Source organism: Dipodomys merriami, unplaced genomic scaffold (assembly GCF_024711535.1).
Source record: "Dipodomys merriami isolate MVZ:Mamm:240054 unplaced genomic scaffold, mDipMer1.0.p SCAF_5, whole genome shotgun sequence".
NCBI classification, from domain to species: Eukaryota; Metazoa; Chordata; class Mammalia; order Rodentia; family Heteromyidae; genus Dipodomys; species Dipodomys merriami.
In genome coordinates this window covers 34,618,061-34,635,278 of record NW_027206068.1, presented here as the reverse complement: position 1 = coordinate 34,635,278, position 17,218 = coordinate 34,618,061, and the positions used below count along the sequence as shown (strand labels likewise).

Genomic DNA, 17,218 nt, shown 5'->3' with positions numbered 1-17,218 from the left:
ATGTCATCTTAATATATTGTCTATTAAAATTCAACCGCAGGCAGTATATAACCCATATTATTCCAGATTGTTATTAATCTTGTGATCTAAATAATAAATAAGCCTCTATTAATTAAGAAACTCTAGGACCATAAGAATGTTGAATTCATAATCTGGAATGTGGTGTGTATTAGGGTTCATTTCATGTTTTGCTATTTGTAAATTAAATAATTTATTTTCATTGGCCTTATAGATGTTTGCTGTTTTGCTTAGTCAGTGGATATGAAACAAATGAATACAATTAATCAGGTTCATTTTAAAAAGAATTTGCACATAGCTAATTCTTCATTTACATTAGTTTGTTCTGCCTAAGAAGTTGTTGTGTTTTTTTCATGCAAATCTACAAGATGCTAGCTGCTTATTTAGCCACATTATTTAGACTATTACCATGTGAGGTTGTTATAAAAGACCAAATTGCCATGGAATTTTTTCTGCTCTGGTTTGTTTATTATAATATCACGCAAACCCACATATTATTTTCAGCTTTTCCTATCAAAAGTGAATGTTTGTGATAAGTTATCCTACTGAATTTTATGATGTGATGTTACAAAATGCTAAAGGTCCGATCTTGGCATAAATACAATTCAAAGTTATTATATTCATCATTATCTTTATGGTGGATCAGTACTATATTTGATAATGAATATTATTTGTTTAAGCTATGAAATGGAAAACTATTGGAAATCTCTAAATTGCCTCCGTTAAATTAATACACATCCTACATCCTTTGTCCCATTTGTGTCTCAGGCAAGTTGTCTTAGATTTGTGAAGAAAACCTTTTGCTCAGTTCAGACACAGGGCTTGAGTAGATTCTTTGCATCCCTGAAGCAGCACAGGGGTAGCTAGCAACTCAGAGTTGTGATCTGAAGACAAAGGAGTCAGCATGAGAAAAAGAATGGGGGGTGAGGGCAGGTAAGCTTGTGAAGCATGGCTGCAGGATAATATGATTAGCGTAAAGACTAAGATGAAATAGCATAAGGGGAGTTTAATGGAAGTTTAGTCAAGAAGAAATAATAGTGGCATATGAACTCTAAGACTAAAATTCAGGTAGAAAGATATCCCTTCAGAAAGGCAGGGGCTATCAATAACTTCAGCTCTTGAAACAAGTAGACTCTCTCTCTAGAGGAAGGTCTAGACATAGAGACTCACAGGAAGAGAGCAAAGGAAAATGATATATAGAATATTTATATTATTTTGAAGGAAGTTCCAGGTAAAGTCAAAGTTGGGGAAAGATACTTTAGGTGATGATTGGCTTTGAATTATATACAAATAAGACAGGAGGAATGAACTGAGTTAAATAACAAGATAAATATGAAGAGTTCATTCACTTAAAGTAATATTTGAGAACTTTTCATTGTTAAGTGTAATGGTAGGCACTTGCAATATGTCAATGAAAACAGCCCAAATGACTGTGTCAAACTAGCTAGGGAAACAATGGATAAGTCATCTGAATTTCTTTTGCTTGTCCTCCTCCTAACCTCTCAGTCCTGAGTCTAATTCCTATTGTGGATCTTTCACTTTCTGCTCTAGGATTTCTCTGTCAAGTTGACAAAAAAAATCCAGCAAGAATTAGACTTAGGGTAGACTCCCAGAAATATCCAGTGAGTAATGAAATGAAAATATAGTTTTTGGTGGGTATGTCAATGCTCAATTTTGAAAGTCATCCTCTACTATACTAAGAATGTCTTGTGATGATGAGTTCTATAACATCATCTTCGTACCAGTCCTAAAGACCTCAGTTTGGGATTACATCACATTGTACCTTGAAATGGAATTGGAAAACTCAGAAGAAAAGAGATAAATTATAGTGTATATATGTATAAGCATAATCCACCTGTATATACATAAAGTTATAAACACTATAAAAAGCAAAGATGATATTGAGTGTATATGTGAGAGAGAGAGAAAAAAGAGAGAGAAATGAGAGTAATTTGAAAGAACATTATGCACAAAACCTATTTGTTAAGTGTTTTATGTATAAAATCATGAGCAATGTCCAAGTCACAAGAATCTCCTCATCCTGCCTGAAGAAAGGGGTTCAGTGAGGGTATTTCTACTTCAATATCAATCACTGGATTATCCTATTTTTTCTTTGAAATGGCTTATGAAGATAACTAATCATAGAATTATCTCTGCAATTTAACAGCAACCAGAATGAAACAAAATCTAACATTTCTGTTGTTATTGTTCTTATGGTGGTACTAGGGTTTAAGCTCCAGACTTTACACTGCCTGAGCACTCTACCACTTTTTGCTTTGTTTTTGAAAAAGGTCTTACATTTATACCAGGGTTAACTTGCACCATGACTTGGTTTTTCTATTTATGCTTCCCAAGTAGCTATGACAACAGGCAACAACACCATTTCCAGCTTTTTACTGGTTTTGATGGAATCTTGTGATCCCTTTGCCCTGGCTATCTTTGAATGAAAAATCATCTTGGTCTCTATCTCCCAAGTACCTAGGATTACAAACATGAGCCACCATGTTTGACTATAAAGCCGTACTTTTTTAAAATCCCTAATCACTTAACACTCTCACCTCCAAAAAGAAGTACTTTTCAATACACTTTTACTGAGTTGTCTTTTATTGCAATGAGTAACAAACACTACTGCGTAACTTTCAGGCACTTTGACCTGTTGATACTGATGTTGACTTTTTATCCACTCCACATTTTTTTCATATTTTTTATTGTGAAAATACTGTGCAAAAGAGTTACAATTACATGGGCATTATCAAGCATTGTTGCCTCCTTAGTTTCCCCTTCCTATCCCTTCCCATCTCCCTCCCCCTCACACCGCCCCCCCCACACCCCAGCCAAAGTTGTAAAGTTCGTTTTTTTTGTTTTTTTTTTGGGGGGTCCGGTTGTGGGGCCTGAACTCTGGGCCTGGGCGCTGTCCCTCAGCTCTTCAGCTCAAGGCTAGCACTCTACCACTTGAACCACAGAGCCACTTCCGGCCTTTTTCTTTTTGCTTATGTGGTGCTGAGGAATCAAACCCAGGGCCTCATGCATGCAAGGCAAGCAATCTACCACTGAGCCACCTTCCCAGCACTGTAAAGTTCGTTTTTCAACATAAGGTCTTGTACATCTCATTGTTGCAATGGGTCCACCTGTATCCCTGTTTAAACAATTTGTTTTTCCCTTCCCCTCCACAAATTATACCAACATCAAATACAGTGAAAACAGGGGTTATACCCTGGTGGGATGGGGGGGGGACATACAAAGCAACACAGAAATCATCTTACAAATATGTTAGAAACAATCGCAAGAAAGAAAAAAACATTTGGATCCTTATCTTGGGGTTCATTTCACCTAACATCAACTTATCCAACCGTTTCTGCTTGTCTCAGACATATACAAGTCCACTCCACATTTGACAGCTACTTATGCATGTTTCTTTACTGTATCTTATTTCCCAGTTATAGTGTTCATTGTGAGCACAGAAATTATCTATCTCTCTAAAAGCTTATTATGGTGCCTTGGGCAATTCATTAATGACTAATGATTCTCAAACACTTTCATTTTGTCTTCTTTAGGAACCAACTACTATCTCAGCAATGGAGCTATCCACTAAACAGGTACTGTCATCTTTTATTACACTCAAAATTATATTTTGTTAATTTCCTACTGAAGATTGATAAATCTTATTTTCTACCATAATTCATGGATTTTTTAACAATCATATGCAATAGCTAAAGGAAAATAAATGCCACTCATATTAACTAGAAGAATGAAAACAAATGGTATGTTAATTGTCCTGACACTTTTTTACTCATTTGCATTTCACAGTAATATTTCTCAAATCATTACTTATTGCAAATGTCAATTTATAGAATTTTATTTTTGATTACTGAATAGAAAATTCTTAAAGCTAACTAATAAATAGCTTTCACCTTTTGTGAATATTAAAAATTGAAAACAAATGGTCCCAGATATTTTAGAATAAAAATAAATTTGTAAATTAATTTTACTTTGCATACAGGAAGAAATACATGTTATAGGCTAAGAAAATAGTATTTATATGTCTTTAAGAATATTGGCATCGAAGTCAAAATATTGTTTACTACTGATTTGAAATTAGTTACTAGCTAACCTATCATAAAACTCAGAGTGAAAAGTAGGGTGACACTCACTGGTGTAAAAACTTATTTGCGGAACTGTGAAAAATAGAAATGAGTTGGCTCTTCTTCTTCCTGAACTGTTTACATGTCTTAGACCAGCTTTATCCCTTGAACAAAACACTAACTTACTGTGCCAATGAAATTCAATGTGTATTCTTTCCGCATAGATGGATTAAAATAGATTGATAATCTCCAAGCTATTTAGACAACTTGGAATGTAGATATCATTGACCTGATTCTGGTATCTCACACTTCAGAAATATGTGTTCACCTGTTCTTGTTATCTAAAAATTGTCACATGTTGGCAAGGAAATATGGGGATTTCCAGGATGGAAATTAGACAGGGATAATCTTTCCTATAATGATTTTTTAAATTAAATGTTTATTCTCCATTAGACCTCAGAGTCAATCCTAATTGCATCACCTCTGTACCTACTTTAGTAAAATATTTTAAATTAAAGAAAACATTATAAAAGATTGTCTACTAATGCACCATGTCACCAACTGACCAAGAAAATAGTATCAATTTAAAGTCTTCTGATAGAAGTAAGTGTCCGTAACCTACATTTTCTATCTCTGAGAGGAAGGTGGGTTTTATTGAACTATTCAATCTCATTCATTCTTAGGGGCTTTTATTTTATTTTATGCTGGTCCTGGGAGCTGTCCCTGTGCTCCTTTTTGCCCAAAATTAGCATTCTACCAGTTAAGCCACAGTGCTACTTGTGGCTTTTTCTGTGATTCATTTTAGATGAGTCTCACAGGCTGGTTTTGAACTGCCATCCTTAGTTCTCAGCCTCCTGTTTAGCTAGAATTACAAGCGTGAGCCATTGGCATCCAGCCTTATGGGCATTTTTAAAGTTGTTTCAAGTGAGATGAGTAGTGTTATAACTCATTATCTGGATAAATAGAGTGATGACCTGCTCAGGGCCTCTGACTTGTTAAGGAGGACCTTCAAAATGCCTGTGGTGATGTTAAATTAGGCAGAAAAAGCACAGTGGGTTCTTGCTGGTAACTGGATTGTACTCATTGATGCCTGCAAACTTCAACTGTATTTCATTGGGAGAGCATAATTACTTTATCTCATCGTTAATAATCCTATGGTTTTGGTTAAAATGAATTGTATTTAATTTTGGCATTTTGTTATATTATAGATTCTCATTTCAATATTTCACTTTTCATATTTCTGGGTTTCAATGTACTATATCTGCTTTTCTCCTAAAGAAATATGCCAGATTTAGATATTTTATTTAGCTCTTTCCATGCACAGATTTCACATATCTAAAACTGAGCATACATGAATCTTGCTTAGGCTTCTTCAGAATTATTAGTTTTTTTCTTATGTAACTCGTATGTTCAGTAGTTGTGTATGTTCGCGCATGCAGGTTGTGTGTGTGTCTGTGTGTGTGTGTGTGTGTGTGTGTGTGTGTGTGTGTGTGTTCATGCATGCAGGCCATGGGGTTTGGACTCAGGGTCTGGGTCCTGTCCTTGAGCTTTCTTTGCAGAAGGCGACTATTCCGCCGCTTTAGCCACAGCTGCACTCCCAGCTTTTTAGTGACTATATTAATTGAGTTTCACTAACTATCATGTCCTTGCTGAATTTGAACTATTATCCTAAGATTCCCCAGCCCCCCAACACCCAAAAGGCTACATCAACTTTTTAAAAATGGATAGATCAAGACAGGTGCTGGTGGCTCACACCTGTAATCCTGGCTACTCATGAAGCTGAGATCTGAGGATGGTGGTTCAAAGCTAGCCCAGAGAGAAAAGTCCCTGAGATTCTTATTTCCAATTAACCATCAGAAAACCAGAAGTGGCGCTATGACTCAAGTGGTAGAGTGCTTGCCTTGAGCTAAACAGCTGAGGGACAGCACCGAGGCCCAGAGTTCAGGCCCCCAAAGAGTTCAAGAGGCCAAGAATTCAAGTCTCAAAAATAGTTCAAGACTGACTCCCCCCCCAAAAAAAATATGGATGGACCATTTCATTTGGCTTGGTGTGTTCGTATACACTAAGAACATTCATGTGTTTGTGTATTTGTTACAACACTCTAAACTGTTTTCTTGTTCTTCATAAATAGTATATTTATTTCATTATTTTATCCTGTTAAAATTGCTTCCATTCAGTTTTTAGAAAGATTTTTTTAAAAGAAAAGCTACTGGAAGAATGGACACATTTTCATTCTAAGCATCATTTCTTAACCTTTGCTGATTTTTAACAGCATCCAATACAACATTTAAGTTGATTATAGTAATATGTTGAGCATCTTGTAGTATATATCATAATTTTATTTTCCCTATTTATTAAAGTAGCATTTACCAGGGTGAGTGCTTCTACAAAGGTTTAATTTTAGTTACATTATTTTAACCTTTTACTTTTCTGATTTCAAACATTCTGCAACATTTGTTTGTTTGTTTTGCATGTGATGATACCAGGGTTTGAACTCAGAGACTCATTTGCTCTTGCTCATATTTTCCAATCCTCTCTGGCATGCTAACATTTGAGCCATGCTTCTAGACCTCTGATATTAAAATATAAGTATATGGTTATCTTTAAGCATTTTCATAAACATCTCTTATCCCCTTAATAATTTCTTACATTCTAATAGATACTTCAGTCTGCATTCAAATTATCTCTTTTTATAATTCACAAATGAAAGTCTTTGGAAACACAATTTTAACTATGTCAATTTAAGTGTAACTTTAAATTCTCTAACGTTAAAAGAGCATACAACTGTAGACTTTTCTGAAACTTGTTCTACATCTACATACTGGAGACATTATAGCACCCTTTTGAAGTCTTTTTACTTGTGTATTACCATTACCTGTTTCCACATGTACATAATTTTTATTTAAGGCTTACTCTAATTAATCAATTCTCTAGTTCAAGTAAAAGGAGTGATGGAACCAATTAGGATATGCTGAGGATAAATCAGAAAATAATTCTACTTTTTATTTTGTTTTTTGTCATGCGACATATGTTATATAGTTCAACTTTGTTCAGGGAATTTTCAAGGGGGTATTGAAATCTTAAAGTAATAGTTGCTAGAAATGTCCTTAATATTCTGTACTCTATCTCATTCAATGGCTGCAATTTCATGGTTTATCTGGTGACTCCATAAATGAACTCATGCAATGAATTAAACTCATTCTTTAGATAAGGACATTAGTCTTCAGAAAAACCTATGTGAATGTGTGCAGAGCATAGAGTTAAGGTATGGTAAGATCAAGTTGCCAAGCTCACTGACACCAGTGCTTAGTACATACATATTAACTTTTAATTTATAAGTGGCACCAATAGTATCTGTTTCCCATCTGATGATATTTTCCATGTGATGTAATTTGTAGTGCTATTTAAAATTATTTTCCAAGACAGTTTTTTGATGTTGAATCACAAATTTTTCAAGTGTCACCCCCTAGTTCTACCTTACCCTGCTCAGTAGAGAGTATTATACTTCCCTGGCAATGTAATAGGGCACCCGGGTATCAGGATCAAAATGTGTTTCAAGACAGTCCAGAATGCATAGCCAGAATGATGATTAAACCATTGATTTGGTTCATCTATTGAAAAATAGAAGTAGAAAGAAAATTATTAAGAACATAAAATGGAGCATCTAAACATGTATTTTTCTTTATTTTTAGGATTAATAAAAATATCTGGTTTAAAATTTTTTAAATAGGGATACAGGTGGACCCATTGCAACAATGAAATGTACAAAATGTTAGGTTTAAAAATGAACTTTACGGGAGGGGGGTAGATGGGGAGATGGGAGGGCAGGGATGGGAAGAGGAAACAAAGGAGGAGGCAACAATGATTGATAAAAAATGTACTTATTACCTTGCTCATGTAACTGTAACCCCTCTCTATGGTATTTTCACAATAAGAAAATTTTAAAAAATCTGGTTTAATCAAATGCTTAAGAATTTGCTCTTGCTCCAATTTAAATTGTCATATTAGAAGGCTTTTAAGAAGCTATTAATAATAGCCTTTTGAAATTCATAAACATTATTTGTTTATAAGTCTATGTAGCTCCTACAAATAGCACGTTTTCTCCATATGTAGAATCTAGATTTAAAGAAAAGAAAAGGAAGCAAAAAGGGGATAGTTTGGGGAGAAGAGGACTAGCAGGAGGAAGAAAAGAGGGTAATGGAGGGGTGAAGATGATGATAGTACACAACATAGACTTGCATGAAAATATCAACATGAAAGCCACTGTTTTGTACAAAAAATAATAAACCTATAACTATAGATGTCGAACTCAAGATTTCTTTTCTTCATAAGAGTAAACTCTCTCCTCAGCAACAACTGTATGTTGGCTCAACTGCTGGGGTTGCGCAGCTGCCTCTGCACCGGTGTGACATTTACGGCAAAGCCTGCGCGGAGTGCTGCCTGGCTCAGGACCCTTACTGTGCTTGGGATGGCTCATCATGCTCTCGCTATTTCCCTACTGCAAAAAGGTAGGCAAAATTAAACATGAAATAGATGCTGCTAAATGTATAGGATTCCACATTTTAAAACAACTTTCTTCAATAAAGCACATCAACTTGTGTTTCTGATGAAAGAAAGATGTGGGGAGCTGGTGGTAGAGGTTAGCTGTTTTATTTTTTATTTCTTCTTCCCTTAAAATGGACAAAACAGCTAGAAAACATGTATAGTAGAAAACCTAGATACTAAGTGAAGGGGAACAAATGGCTTTCGTAAACGAATGAAGGACATGTATGACAGCACAATGATGGACTTGGTAGCTTAATTTCTCCTGGAGGATACAAGATGAAGGTCACAGGGAGGTCGTAGACAGAATTGAGACGAGGCCTAGTACTTTTTAACTAAAACATGGTATTGCCCTAAAATTCTCCGATTTCTCAATGCCACCCCATTGTATATTGTGCTTAAATTTCCATAGGACTTTTTTTTTAATTGGTTAAACAGAAAATTCTCAGACAAAAGTGCTTTGTTTCCTTTGGAGTCTTAGGAAATGTAAATAAGCAGAGCTCTAGTTTTGGAAGTGCTGCTGTGGCTCAAGTGGTAGAGTGCTTGACTTGAGCTGAAGAGCTTAGGAACAGCACCCAGGCCCAGAGTTCAAGCTCTATAACCAACCAAAAAACAAAAAGAAAGAAAGAAAGAAATCTAGTTTTAAAAATGTTTTATCCCTTCCGCTCCCCAAATTATACTAACATCAAATACAATGAAAAAAAGGGGTTATACCGTGAGGGAAGGACATACAAAGCAACAAAAAAATCATATGGTATAAATACGTTATAAATATGTTAGAAACAATAGCAAGAAAGAAAAAAGCACTTGTGTCCTTATCTTGGGGTTCATTTTGCTTAGCATCATCTTATCTGACCTTTTCTGCTTGTCTCAGATAAAACAAATCGTTAAAGTAGGGATACAGGTGGACTCATTGCAACAATGAAATGTACAAGAGGCTATGTCGAAAAACGAACCTTACAATTTAGGCGCGGGGGCGAGGGGGTATGTCAGGGGGTCTGGGAGAGGGAGGAATATAGCAGTGGAGATGGGAGGGAGGGATGGTAGGGGAAAAACAAAGGAAAAGGCAACAATGCTTGACAAGAAATGTACTCATTATCTTGCTCATGCTATTGTAACCCCTCTGTACAGTATTTTTACAATACAAAACTTATTTAAAAAATAACCTCCCCGCCCCCCCAAAAATATGTTTTAGCCCGGTGCCGGTGGCTCACGCCTATAATCCTTGCTACTCAAGAGTCTGAGATCTGAAGATCGCCAGTCCCGGCAGGGAAGTCCATAGATTCATTCATTTATGTATATATTTATGTATTTATTTATTGTGAGAATACCGTACAGAGGGGTTACAATTACATGGGCAAGATAACGAGTACATTTCTTATCAAGCATTGTTGCCTCCTTGTTGTTTCCCCTTCCCATCCCTTCCCATACTCCTCCCCTCCCCCCAGCCGATCCTTCCCCCACCCACCACCAAAGTTGTTAAGTTTGTTTTTCGACATAACGACTTGTATGTCTCATTGTTGCAATGGGTCCACCTGTATTCCTAGTTAAACGATTTGTTTTTTTTTTTCCCTTCCCCTCCACAAATTATACCAACATCAAATACAGTGAAAGTATGGGTTATACTGTGGAGGAGGGACATACAAAGCAACATACAGATCATCTTATAAAAATGATAGAAACAAATTAACCACTAGAAAACCGGACGTGGTGTTGTGGCTCAACTGGTAGGATGATCACCTTGAGCTGAAATGCTCAGGGATAGTTAGTGCCCAGGCCCAGAGTTCAAGCCATGCAACCGACACACACATACTCACACACACACATACACACACCCCTTATGTTTTGTATTTGATACATTAAGACACAATAGTGTTGGTTAATTAGCCTCCCCAGGGGCTGGGAAGGTGGCTCAGTGGTAGAGCGCTTGCCTTGCATGCCTGAGGCCCTGAGTTCCATTCCTCAGCACCACATAAGCAAAAAGAAAAAAAAAGCTGGAAGTGGCACTGTGGCTCAAGTGGTAGAGTGCTAGCCTTGAGCTGAAGAGCTGAGGGACAGCGCCCAGGCCCAGAGTTCAGGCCCCACGACCGGACCCAAAAAAAACAATTAGCATCCCTAAATATATCAATTTTTAAATATCATTCTACAATTATTATATTTTCTTATGTTTGCAAAGTTGGAACCTGAAATATAAAAACATGTACAACATGTCCATCTATCTGTGTGCATGTAATATACATTTTACATATATTCTTGGCAACACTTAAAACTACTGGGGGATGTTTGAATAACAGTTCCTTATATATACCTAGAAATTAATGGATAGTGTATTTAGATTAAATATACTGTGAAATATTGTATGATTAAATGCAGTAGGAATAATTTGAACTTTTAATACAACATTACTTTCCAAAAATTTCGTTATATACAGAAAATTCCTAAACTTATTCCAAAATTTATAAAAGTTATTTCACTTGTGCTTTGAAAAACAAAATTCCAGATGGGTGTCAATAGTTTATGCCTATAATCTTACTACTCAGGATGCTGAGATCTGAGGATCACAGTTCAAATCCAGCCAGGACAGGAATCCATTAATTACCAGAAAATCAGAAGTGGAGCTGTGGCTCAAAGTGGTAGAGCACTAGCCTTGAGCATAAGAGCTCAAGGACAGTGTGCAGACCCTGATTTCAAACCCCACTACTGACAAAAAGAAAAAAAAAATCCTTCCCTCATTTTGCCCAATAACCATCTAAAATGTTTTCTATTCTTCTTTGCCTTTCTTTGTTGATATTTAGCAGATTAAGAGTTTAAGCAATGAGAGAAACAGATGAACATAATACATAGGGCTTATTAAATAATGAGCGCACAAGTAGTTATGTCGAAAAACGAACTTTGGTCCCCCACAGTATAACCCTGCTTTCACTGTATTTGATGTCGGTATAATTTGTGGAGGGGAAGGGGAAAAACAAGTCGTTTAAATAGGGTTACAGGTGGACCCATTGCAACAATGAGAAGTACAAGTCATTATGTCGAAAACGAACTTTACAACTTTGGTGGGGGGGGGGGGCGGGGAGGATTGGGTGGAGGGGCTGGGGGAGGATGGGAAGGGATGGGAAGAGGAAACAAAGGAGGAGGCTACAATGCTTGATAAGAAATATCATTATCTTGCCCATGTAATTGTAACCCCTCTGTACAGTATTTTCACAATAAAAAAAAAATGTTAAAAAGAAAAACGAACTTTGGGAGGGAGATGTGGAAAGGGATAGGAAGGGGAAACAAAGGAGGAAGCAACAATGCTTGATAAGAAATGTACTCATTATCTGCCCATGTAATTGTAACTCCTCTGCACGATATTTTCATAATAATTTTTAAAAAACAATAAAAAATAAATGGAGGGAAATTTGAAAAAAAAATGAATATGAGCCTAAAAATTAATTGCATGTATATCAATGTTTTGAAACATAAAATACAAACTAGCATTAGCAAGCCTCCTTATCTTAGAAGCAATGTAAATTATTTTATTTTTATTTATTATGGCTAATATTCTTTAAAAGAGTTATGTATTCAAGCCTCACAAACAACAAAAAAAAAGTTACACAGATTTATCACTCTAGATCTTTAATATCATGATAAAAATATGGATTTGTTAAACTAAAAATGAAAAATATTTCCTGGAAAGAAAAATTTGTAGTAATGTTTAAGTTAAAAATCAATTTTAAGTAAGTCTTACAGGATGAAGATAAAAGTAAAATCACAATGACTTCTATAGCAAGCTAAAACCTGTATGTTTATTGTGTATACAATTCAAGATTGAAAGAATCTTCATTAACACATTTTTGTTATGCCTTACAGATTTCACTTAATCCAATTTCATGTGTTTTTTGAAAAGATGTTTAGAGGCCTTACAACTTTTATATTATTTATCATGGCACTTTTCTAAAGCATAAATGGCAGTGAAAAAATGTCTTTCCAAATGCTTTGTGGTTCATATTTCATAAGTTCTCTTGTTGGTTCAATTTTGAAATGTGCAACATCTGTTTGATAGTTTCACTAATTCTACAAATAGAAATCTATAAATACTTTAGACTTCTAAATTTATGAACACAGTAACAACTTCCATATTTCCAATTTTCTATGGCCTTTGTGAGATCTGTAGGGTTTTTTTTAAAGATGATAACTAGTTTTGCGGCCAGACAATACCCATTAAAATAGCTGCAAAAAAACAGTCAAGTTTTTCCACTCTTTGTATATTACAGAAAGCCAGTCCCAATATATGGCATATTACTCAAACTATAAATCTATTTTGCACCATAATTGCAAGAGTTTGCCTCCTCTTTCTCAGTTAACCATTAAGATTGGTTAATAGAATTGGCAATTCTTGATGATGGTTGACAATTAGAATGCTCAGCTGTATGGAACCTATCATCCTCTTTGAGCTATAGGATATAAAAAGAAATTTTGATTTTTATAAACAAATTTAGCTTTCTGTTAAAAATAACTCATCAATTCTCTCTTACCTATCTTTGGCTAACGGGGAAAAATTCAACATGTAGTGCTTTTCACTTTTTATTCATTCATTAGCAAATCAGTTTATAATCACAACCATTTGTTAAAATTAAAGAAAAAAATTAAATGTTGGTTAACCAAAAGAAAAATTTTAAATCAAACTTAAATAAAGAATGATCAGTCTAAATATTTTAACATTTTGGACTGGGAAGGTGGCTCAGTGGTAGAGTGCTTGCCTTGCATGCATGAGGCCTGGGTTCAATTCCTCAGCACCACATAAGCCAAAAATGCTGGAGGTGCCTGTAGCTCAAGTGGTAGCCTTGAGCTGAAGAGGTGAAGAACAGTGCCCAGGCCCAGGCTCAGAGTTCAGGCCCCACAACCGACAAAAAACTTAATTAATTAATTAATTAAACATTGATATAACCAAAAGAAAAATTTTAAATCAAACTTAAATAAAGAATGATCAATCTAAATATTTTAACATTCACAAAAGCCTATTTAAAGATTATGTATTCGCACAAGGAAAATGTGAAATTCATGTGAAGTTTAATCTCTAAGTTTAGACATAAGAATCAGAGAAAACTTGAAGTCTGTTTGTTTAAAAAATATGTTGTTACCCAAAATTTTTGTGCCTTTTTCTTCAGAAGATAAGCCTAAAACTTCTAAGTCTTACTTTGTGATTGAATGTGCTCTTTTAGCAAAAAGACTTATATCCTATTATTGATTATCTCAGATATTTTAAATCCATTCCTAATATGTTGGTATACTTGCTTCTCAATGTTGGAGAATACTTTTGTGTTACAAAAAGAACTGTCTTTTAAAAGTATTTCAGTTGGGTATAAATTCATCTCTTCTAAGTTCCTGGAGTCTTAACATAGATTTTTTTGACTCCTCTTTATTCTTATGAGAAATTCCTAAGAGGAAAAGTAGATATAAAAGACATAAAATAATACTTTTTAAATAATTGTTTTAGACGTACAAGACGGCAAGATATAAGAAATGGAGACCCGCTCACTCACTGTTCAGATTTACAACACCATGGTAAGTCACTACTTTTAGCCTGTTAATACCAGGCTACAGTCATAAGCAAATATATATATATATATATATATATATATATATATATATATATATCATGTACATTTGGATTACATACTTAAAGAACCACAGCTGGGGGCTGAGAGCCAGTGTCTCACATCTATAATCCTAGATACCCAGGAGGTTGAGATCTGAGGACCACAGTTCAAAGAAGCCTGGGTAACAAAGTTTGTGAGACTCTTATCTCCAATTAAACATCAAAAAAGCTGCAAGTAGAGCTGTGGCCCAAGTGTTAGAGTGCTAGTTTTGAACAACAAAACTCAGAGACAGCACCCAGGTCCTGAGTTCAAGCCAGGTCCTGAGTTCAAGCTCCAGGACTAGCATTAAAAAAAAGAAAGAAAGAAAGAAAGAAAACAACAAACAAGAAAACAAGAAAGAAAGGAACAGAAAAGAAAAAAAATACATCTAGAGAAAAGAAAATGTATCTGAACAAAAATACTAAAGAACACAAACCATTAACATATACTTTATGATAACAGGTATGATAAATTTATGACTTTGGATAGCAGATTTACAGCTCAAATTTCTTATAGCAAAAAAAAGCTACAGTTTTTTGTTTGTTTCTTTCTTGTACTACAAGCCATGAAAAATAAAAGGCAGTAAGGGGACAGACAAGATGGTCAAGAGTATGCTATATAAGCAGTTCCAGGCTTACATGGGCTATAAATATAGAAGGTGCTAAATAAATAAAAGAACTACTCAGATACTTCCTTGAACTGGGCTGTTTGGACCATATACCTTTCATTTATGAAACATCAAGATCTATATATGTTAAAGTAACTTATTTAATGCTGAAACATCAAGTGCTTTGATTTAAAATGCAGTGCCGTTGTATTGTATGCTTACTCCCCTTCAGCCATTAATGAACACAATAATAATGAAGTTATGCTTCCCTCTGCTGGGCAAATTTATCAATGATGTAGCTAATGAACAATTCAAATAACAATGCTAAGAACAATTCAGTTAACAATGCTAAGAGTAGAAGGTAAATACTATGCATAATTCTCCTATTGACTGTTTTAATGCCCTTTCCTTAACTTTTATCTGCTACTAGTGTGTAGAATGTTCATGTTAAGAAAATACTGCCATCTGGCACCAGTGACTCACACCTCTAATCCTAGATATTCAGGAAGCTGGGATCTGAAGATCCTGTTTCAAAGCCATTTGGAGCAGAGAAATCTGAGAGACTGTTTATCTCCAATTAACCATGAAAAGACTGGGAGTAAAGCAATGGCTCAGGGACACACTTGAGAAAAAAATCCTATGGGACAGAATCAAGTCCCTGAGTTCTAGCTCCATAACTGGCACCAAAAACAAAAGCAATGAGATACTATCACAAGTAGTACCACCCCAGCTTTCATTCCTAATGGTAAAAAAACACATTTAGTTAACATCCTCTGAATCTGTGTGTAAGATGAGTGTGTTGGTATCCCACTTGTAATCCTAGCTATTCAGGAGGTGGCTTGAAGCCAGACAAGTTAGGAACGTCTGAAAGATTCTTGTCTCTATTAACCACAAGAAGCCAAAGTGGAGCTATGGTTCAAGTGATAGAATGCTATCCTTGAGGAAAAAGCTTACAGACAGTTCCCAAGCCCTGAGTTCAAGACTTAGGACTGGAAAACACATGTGCACAGCATGCACACACACACACACACACACACACACACACACACACACACACACACACACATCTTATAAACAAGCATTGATTATACATCATCATATGGAGAACACTAATGTTTTTGAGAATTAGTAAAGATTGTATGTATATATCATTCTACTAATAACTTCCATTGATTTAACAATCCACTCAATACATTCAACTACTATTGCATAGTAACATTTGTGTCCAAAATAGGCATGTCTATATATAAAAATAAAGGAATTCTCTTAAAAGTGAGACACTAGATAAACAGGTTCTTTGATTACTGAATGGGGTTTGAAGAGTATTTCAGATGTTGATGATGTGCTATGGATAAATAAAAAAGGAAATATTTGTGAAAAATGGAGTCACAAAACTGTTTAATTATAGACAAAATTTTGTCCTGTCTTTTTTGTTGTTGTTGCTGTTTTGCGGGGCGGGGGTTTGGTTGGTCATAGTGCCTGAGGTCTGGGCCTGGATGCTGTCCCTCAGCTCTTCAGCTCAAGGCTAGCGCTCTACCACTTATGCCACAGCACCACTTCTGGTTATTTCTGCTTATTTGGTACTGAGGAATTGAACCCAGGGCTTCATGCATGTATTTGTTGTTTGTTTGTTTTGTTTGTTTTGGTTTGGTTTTGGGGTTTTTATAACTAGGAATATATAATGAGTGAATGTAGGATATTTTCCTTTTCTTTTTTAGTGAGGAAATGACACAAGTTGGATGCTTATGATAATTGGGAAGGGCAAAGAAGCTAAGAATTTCCACAGAAATAAAACTCCTTTAGTGAAGGCCCGTTTGTTCCTTGTCTACTTGTATTGTTAATTGGCCAAATAGAAAACATACCCACACCCACAGATTACCGTGAATTTCAAATGTTTAAAAGGTTAGTCAGGCGTCTCACTTTGCCAGGCTAAACTTACCATTCTAATCTTAAAAGAGCTGATGTCAACATTTGAAAGTAAAACAGGCAAAACTCCAGAGCCCAGCCCTGTTAAATCATGGATGTTGTCTTGCTAATGTCACCTCTCACATTTAATAAAATATATGTATTCATACGGAAACAAATAAAGAGATGAGAGTTTTCATGGAAAGCTCCTAAGCAACACAAAACCAAATTATGCACCTCAGTGTGATCATTTCCAGCTGTAATGGTAAACATATTGTATAACACTCTATATTTAACATATCCTGAGGTTTCAGTAGACTGGTTATATATAAAGCAACTCAGAATTAAGGTGGAAGAAATTCCCCTTTAGATGTAACCTTTAACATTCTCTTGCTACACTTCACTACTTCCTCATATGAAGTAGCAATGGCAGTGAATCAGTC

General features: G+C 35.4%; 1 protein-coding gene across 3 annotated transcripts in view; it reads left to right on the top strand.

The window, feature by feature from the left end:
- The window catches only part of Sema3a (semaphorin 3A), a 318,416-nt gene that overhangs the window by 287,704 nt on the left and 13,494 nt on the right, over positions 1-17,218 (top strand). For all 3 annotated transcript variants that reach the window (XM_069996371.1, XM_069996370.1, XM_069996372.1), the window contains 3 exons: positions 3,573-3,614; positions 8,451-8,608; positions 14,122-14,189. In XM_069996371.1, coding sequence (XP_069852472.1) covers positions 3,573-3,614; positions 8,451-8,608; positions 14,122-14,189 — 268 coding nt within the window. The remainder of the gene's footprint in view (positions 1-3,572; positions 3,615-8,450; positions 8,609-14,121; positions 14,190-17,218) is intronic.